The 7590-nt window shown below is 54.5% G+C and overlaps 1 protein-coding gene across 1 annotated transcript; it reads left to right on the top strand.

Annotated features, from left to right (window-relative positions):
- Positions 1-3684: 3684 nt before the first annotated feature.
- Positions 3685-5589, top strand: RABIF (RAB interacting factor). The gene is made up of 2 exons (XM_050911312.1): positions 3685-3870; positions 4012-5589. The coding sequence occupies exons 1-2, from the start codon at positions 3685-3687 to the stop codon at positions 4252-4254; spliced, it is 429 nt and encodes a 142-aa protein (XP_050767269.1). The 3' UTR covers positions 4255-5589.
- The last annotated feature ends 2001 nt before the right edge of the window (positions 5590-7590 follow it).

Below are 7590 nucleotides of genomic sequence, written 5' to 3'. Positions count from 1 at the left end.
CTCTCTTCCCTGACCAGCCCTGCTCTCCTGCAAAGGCCTCAGGGGGGATTCAGCTCCAGAAGTGACTAGTGCTGAAAAAAAAAGTGTCCGGTGTGTGGTTCTGCTGAAGCTCAGCAGACTGAAGCGCCAGCATCGGAACTGGGTCACAGCAGGACACTGCCCCCATGCCAATGGCCAGCAGACACTGCCTTTCCGGGACAAGATGTACTGAAGGGTTTGAAGAGGAACTGGCATTGCCAGCTAGATAATGAACAATATAAATCTTCAGAATGGTCTGCATCTGTGCACAGCTGGAGATGAGAAAACTTACAGGCTATTGTTGAAGGTAAAACAAAGGGTCAAAATTGGAATACCAGCTTGGAAAGAAGCTGGTATTGATTCTCACTGACCAGTAAGAGTGAAGCTCCCTGCTTCATGAATAATCTAGGAGAAAATGCTAAAATGCACATTTAAGCATGAATTTTCAACACCAGACAGCTCCCCCCCAAGAATGTTAAGAATTGGCCAAAGATCCCATTGGTAGGTTTTTTATTTATTTCTTGAGCAGTTCCAGAGGACTGTAACAAAGACAAGCCCTGCAGCAGCAACCAGCCCTGAACAACCAGCCCAGCTCAGCACAGCCTTGCCCGGCAGCAGTCGTGGACCACGGCTGGGAGGCAGCACTGCAGCGTTGTGCCACTCAATGGGCTTTTATGGGCAGTGGATCTTGCCAGGAAAGCTTCATCTCCAGTTACTTTGACTAGCAGGTGGTATGGAGGTAAGTGTTGATGCAACACTGTTAGCTTTTGACTTGCAACCTGCAAGGACTTCACCCGGGCCAGGCAGAGGGCTTACTTTCCTCTCCCCCCCCGCATCTGACCAGGATCTCGCTCCCTACTTCCTGTGTTACCATCTAAATCAGTACGTGCACGCTTAACACAACCAAGCTGAAGCCCTACAAACGTGTTACTTCCTGGCATGCTACAATCAGATCAGGGAGGCAAGGGCCTCTGCTTCATGCCTTCTCCACTGGAACCTCCTGCACGCAGCAAACGTGTGGGCAGGAGCAGTGCTTCCCTTGGCTGGTCCCGGGAGGCAGGAGAAGTGACCCGCTGGGAGGCTCTGAAGTTCTGGAGGGGGATAAGTGAAAACACTCTCACTGCTCGGGCGCCTTTGAGGCAGCACAGGCTGTCTGGCTCTCAAGCCAGAGCAGAGACAGAGCCAGGGCTCCTGGGCACGTTCACTCTGGGTTGTTTTTGTAAAAGTGGTGTTTGCACTTACACAGGAAGGAAAGAAATCACAGAATCGAAGAATAATCACGGTTGGCAGAGGCAATCTGGTGATCTGTAATCCTGCTCGGAGTAGATCCAGTTTGGATCAGATTTCTCAGGACCTTGTTCCATTGAGCACAGAGTATCTCCAAGCACGGGGATCCTGTGACTTCTCTGAGCTCCTGAATTGCTCTGGCTGCAGAGCAGATCTGAACGCCTGTCACCAGCCGCTGTTGGGCACCGTCCGTTTCTGCAGGAAACTCCTGCACTGTGGTAGCAGGGAACTGCTGAACTGCAGGAAACCCTCTCTCTGGTGCCACAAGCACCAAACCCCATGGAGGGAGGACACATCTCAGGCAAGGGAGGATCCAGAAACTTGGCAGCACAACCTCCTCCACAGATAAACCTGCTGCCTGCGCCCAGCGTTTCACAGCGGCAGAGGAAAGCTGAACAAAGTTCCTCAGGTTGGGAATTGGAGACAGCAGAACTGAGGACATGTGGAAATGTCCTCTTTGCTCCCTGCAGTGTTCCAGCACAGCCCAGCCAAGCCCGCTCCGTCACCACTCTTCAGGGGAAGTCACTGCACCGCCGCGAGGACAGGACCAAGTCAGCCCTTTCAGCTCACCGGAGCTGTCACCAAGTTGCACGGCTGTGCCAGTCACTGCTGAACCGCTGCGGGTGCAGTCCCCGCCTCAGCGCAGTTCCTCAGTGAACAGAGACACCCCGGCTCCTGCTCAGCCACCAGCCAAATCCATTCCCTCTTTCAGGCAAATCAAGACCTTTCTGCGGTTGGTTTGTGTGACTGGCTTTTGAGCAGCGAGTGCCCCACAGCTGCTTGCGGTGGGTGTTGCTGAGCTTTGCACCACCCTCATTGCATCTGCTCCCCTCTCGGCTCTGCAAGCCCCCCTCTGGCTCCCCAGCACGCACCCAGAGACGGCTCAGGAGCTCCGATGCCCCATACGCTGTTTCTGCCTTACAAACACTGACCTGCTTCACAGGACTGCGGGGTTTGTGTCTTCCAGCCACACTCACCTTCCAACTCACGGCAGGGAGCAGAGCTGAGGCTGACGATGCAGCATTCAAGACTGCAATCGCCCAGGCTGGAGCCTGAGGTGAACAGCTGGATCACTGATGAAATCCTGTATCTTTATTTAGTACCTCGAACATCAGTTCCCATTTCTGGCTTCTCCTGAGAGCTCTCAGGAGCAGCCAGTCAGGAGACAGCGAGGTAGCAGGAGGATAGTGCATATTTACAGTAAATGGTCAGGAAAAAGCAAGAATCAGGGCTCTTCTGGGATCTGTTTTACCCCCTAAAGAAGCTGTGGCTACAATCAACAGGCCTGTCTCAATCTTCCCAACAGTGCCCACAGTGGGCTGCCAGCAGCAGGTCCCAAGATCAACACAAAGCCACAGCGCCTCAAAGAGGCTCAGTGAAGAGCAAGCCCAACAGAGTCCCTTGGGCCCCCGGACCTCGTCTCCAGCACTGCTGCCTGTAAGCGCTGACACGGCCTCTTGCTTTTCTCAGGCTCTTCAGGGTCAGGCTCAACTCTGCTTTCCTCTCCTGGAAAACACTTTGCTCCAAATGTCAGCACCTTGCCCCTTTTGGTGCACTCTTCTCCTATTCTTCCCCATTTTTGAGGGGGCTCCCTCTGTACCAAGCAGCTAAGCGAGCTGCTGCGTGCTGCAGGAAAGAGCATAGCCCAGGCTCTCAGAAATGCTGATGCAATCACTACATGCAAAGTATGTGCAGCAGCTTCGCAGGGAGACAATTCCCCCTTGTCCAGCATCAGCTGAGCTCTGCTTTCTCTGACTGCTGTAACAGAAGCCAAGCGTTTCCAGACTCCCATGCCCGGGAAGTGACTGTCCCTGATGGGCCCAGCCGGCAGGCAAACAGACAGGCTTTTGCTGCCAACTGCTCACTACCAGCTTGTGCAACAGCCTGGTTTCACACAGGGATCCTCCACTGCCGCTCAGCTCGTGCCGCCCTCCCATCTGCGGAGCGGGGACGGGAAGCTTTGGCAGGCCCCCCTCGCCTCACCCATGCCTTAGCAGAGGGGCCTCCACAGCGGCTCACGGGGGGCTGGCGGCGAGGCCGAGCCGCGGGGCACCCCCACAGCCGCGGCAGTCACCTCAGACACCAGGGGCCTGGCAGGAGCTCAGGGGCCACTAAGCCTCGCTGCTTCACAACACGGCGGCTGCTCGTGGGCTGTCTGCGCCCACGGCTCCCCTGCCCAACGGCACCGAGGGGCGGGCGGAGGTCGCTGGGCCGCGGCCCGGACCGAGCCGGTGGCGAGATGCGAGAGCCCCGGGCCGGGCCGGCCTCGACCCCGCGGACCCCCCGCCTCAGCGCCGCGCAGGCGCACGGCGCCGCCCGACGTCGCTGCCCTGGCCCCGCCCCTCGGGCGGTGGCGGCACCCACCGCGCCTGCGCGGCCATGGCGGCGGCCTGCGCCGAGATGGAGTCGGCGGCGGCGCCTCCTCCGTCTCCTCCTCCTCCCGCCGCCGCGGCGGGCTCGGCCGAGCTGGTGTGCGCGCAGGGCCGGAACCTGAAGGCAGTGCTGTGCCAGCGCTGCGGGTCCCGGGTGCTGCTGCCCGGCGCCGCCACCTTCGCCCGCCGTGAGGTACCGGGATGCGGGGGAGGGAGCGAGCTGAGGGAGGCGGCGGGAAGGCGGGAGGGAGAGGCGCCCCCTGCGGGCGGGGCGGGGCGGAGCGTGGCGCGGGCGCCCCCTGCGGGCGGGGCGGTGACGCTGTGTCTCCCGCAGCTCCTCCTGCCCGCCATGAGGAAGAAGGCGGCGGCGGCAGCGGGCGGCGGCGGCGGGGACGTGGTGCGGGAGCACTGGCTGGTGCGCGACATGTTCTCCTTCGAGAACGTCGGCTTCACCCGCGACGTGGGCAACGTCAAGTTCCTGGTGTGCGCCGACTGCGAGGCGGGGCCCATCGGCTGGCACTGCCTCGACGACAAGGACAGCTTCTACGTGGCGCTGGAGCGCGTGGCCCACGAGTGACACCGGCGCTGCCGCCCGGGCTGGGGCTGGGGGCGATGGTCCTGGGCACCTGCTTGGGGAGCTGGGCTTGGCCACCGGGAACCCCGCCTGCCCTGCAGCCTGGCTGCCCTGCTGCCTGACAGCGACAGACTGAGCCAAGGCCCAGCGGACCGACCGCGGCTTGGCCACCCCGCAGCCTTGCCGGTTGGCAGCCCACGGCCCGGCTGCCCCGTACCTGACTGACCACAGCCTGCCTACGCCACGGCTTGACTGACCTACAGCCCAGCTGGTCACCCCACAGCCCAGATCCACGGACTGACCAGCGCAAAGAAGCGCAGCACCGGCACAGCCAGCTCCTCACCTGAGCCCACATGGGAGGGACGTCATCGATGGGAGGGTCCCCTGTGACCTGCAGGGACAGCTCACCGCGAGAATTTTGCCAAATAGCGTGATCCGCCAGTGTCTGGCTGCTCTCTGTCACTTCTTCCTTGTGTGGCTGCTGTTTTTCAAACATGCTAAGATGTCTTTCAGGCCGATCGGTTTGTGACACAGCCATGTAAATGTGGGTGCTGGCACAAGGGCAAGGGGAGGACAGGACTGCTGCATTGAATCATTGTGGCAGCTTAAATTGTCTGAACTACAGCCAAAGCGGTTATAGGGTTTAAGGCCATATCTTCTGTTGATTTTCAGAAGACATGTTCCCTGCCCCAAACCCTAACATTTAGGTTCTCTAAAACCTCATCCTACCTGACAACTGTACCCTGTAAGAGTATATGGCACCTAAAGTGTGTGTAAGGCATTTTAGCTAACATTGTATGCAGTTTTATTAACTGAGTACTTGGAAATAAAATAAGATACAGGTAGAGTTTGCAGACAGCATGGGCTGATAGAGAGGCAAATAAAGAAAATGTGCAAGATCATAGTATTTCCAGGCAGCAAGAATGAAGAGATTCCAACCTGAAAAGTATCTGAACCATTGGACAAGCAGTGTCCAGTGACTGCATGTCTCAGTGCTGAAGAATGTTAAAACAGCCGCGTGTGTATGAAACAGAAAAGTCGGGAAGGAATTTCTCTTCTGTAAAAGCAGCTGGTAGGAGCAATGCTGGGATATCGTGTCCAGTTTTGGTCTCTGCCTTTTAAAAGATGGGCGCAAAGCTGATTGAAGGAGGCTGCAGCAGCCATGGTTCTCACTGTATTTATCTTTTGGTAATTGTGGTCCAGTTTGCATTCTCCATTTGCAAACCCCTGTATGAATAATACAGCAGCTTTGCAGTGATCGTCTTGGGTCACAGAGGACATGCCTTACTGCAGGAGGTGTATCAGTATACTACGCTAATAAACACTTCTGGTACCAGTGCAGCTGTAAAGGCACAACTGTCATTGCACTAGGATGATCAAGTTTTATTTGCCACCAAAATCAAGACCGGTTGTACTTAAAGATTAGCAGTGTTGCTGCCACAAGGCTGTGGGAGAGACGTTTTCCTCACTCCTGTACTAAAACAGTTTTGCTGGCAGGAGTCTGTAAGGCAGGCACAGCCTCAGGTAGGTTTTCCAGAAAGGCATCGTGACAGTGGATGAGTGAGAAACAAGTCCTTTCTTCTTCCAGTGCTTGAGCTCCTGCTCTTTTAAGATTTGGAGACTCTGCCTTAATGTAGAACAACCAAGATGTTGGCTGCTCTATCAGAAACCTCTGCTGTGGGCAGTCAGGATTTATTAATGGGGGACAGAGAGGCATAACTCCGTAGTCTGGTGATTAAGGCTTTCGAGTAGGAGGTGAGTCTTGTGCTATGTCCTTGCTAAATGTGTCAGATGCACATTTGACATGAAAACTGTGCTGCTTTCCTCCTGCCCGTCTTGTCTTGTAGCCCTAAGCCCAGTAACTGAACAGGTTCATCAAGGAAGTGTACCTAGAAGGGCAGGAGACCTTCATTTGGGTTCTGCACAGGCACAATGTAATAGTGGGGTCACGTTACTTTAATTTCACACTTTCACTTAGATTGTTGTCTATTAGGGAATGTGTTTTGACCTGTAATACCTAGATTATAGTCCATGTTACTAAAATATACAATGTGCTGTGCAATCGTTTCATTTTGAAGACACCACTGTGCAGAACAGGCTTGTGGATATCAGCTTGATTAACACTGAGTAAATGACACTTCTCAAAAAAATTGTACATGTGGATTCATGATATTGGGGAGTAGTCGGTGGGTGGCACTGGGACAGAGCTGAGGTGATGGTGGCAGCGTTTCCCAGTCAGCAGAACGCTTCCTGGAGAGATGGGAGACCTCGGGTCAAAGGCCTTCACATCAGTACGGCAGCGATTTGAATCCACTTCTGTGCAACATTGCTCAGTGATGGTGAGTAATGAAAGCTCCTCCTGCCCGTCAGTGTGAGAGGAGAGATGTGCTGAATGGATACATCCTCCATGGGATCCAGGTTTGGTGCCTGCTGACCCTTAAATATAAAGTAAGATCACACAGATTGTGGAAATGCTAGGAAGAAACGTACAGTCTGTTGGGAATTCACGGGAGGAAACTTTTGTACCATGAGATCTTGGGATCTTTCAGCCTCAGGCAGGATCTTGGCTTCTTGCAGCTTGGCGAAGGCATGAGAGACACCCTTGATATCCAAGTAGCACAGGCAGGGACCTGGTGCCAGTGAAGGGGCAGCCATGCTGTAGAGCTCTGTCTGCAGTTTGACTGCTGATGCAGAGGAGCGCATCACCTGGGCTAATTCATATTCCGAGAGGTGACGTGAGAATTGGGGGGGGGAAATGGTGAAGAGAGAAAAGGCAGCATCGCTTGGTGGAATTTGAGCCCCAGCAGTTCCACTGTGATGTTAATCAAGCTTCAGAGGAAGAATGTCTGCAAACCTTGCCTTAGGGGTAGGGTCTGCTGTGTGTATGCAACAGACAGCAACATCAGATTTGGGAGCATCTAGTGAAGCGCTGAACAGTTTTTGTGTTAATGAGAGCTAATAAAAATTTGGATAATCTCACAAATAAACATAATCGTCGCTTTAAAATTAATTTGAAAATGGATTCTTCTACATAAATAGCTGCATAGACTTTACTCATAAGACACATTCTGTGTTAGGCTGTAGCACTGCCAAGAGAGGGAATAGTAATGAACCTGCACCCCTTGCGCCGGCCAGTCCCACCAGCGAGGTGGGTAAGGACTGTGCATGGCAGGACACAAAACCTCCGGCACTTAGGGCCTTGCATCAGTGCTCCTTTTGGGTGGGGACAAATAATAACAGTTTTGTCTAACTGCTTCCCAATCTGGATTTAAGGCATGCCTGTTTGTATTGGTTAGGTGTTTATATACCATAAATATAAATGTATTTAGGACGGTTAAA

The sequence above is a fragment of the Gymnogyps californianus genome, chromosome 27, assembly GCF_018139145.2.
Source record: "Gymnogyps californianus isolate 813 chromosome 27, ASM1813914v2, whole genome shotgun sequence".
NCBI lineage: Eukaryota > Metazoa > Chordata > Aves > Accipitriformes > Cathartidae > Gymnogyps > Gymnogyps californianus.
This window is presented reverse-complemented; position numbering and strand designations above follow the sequence as displayed.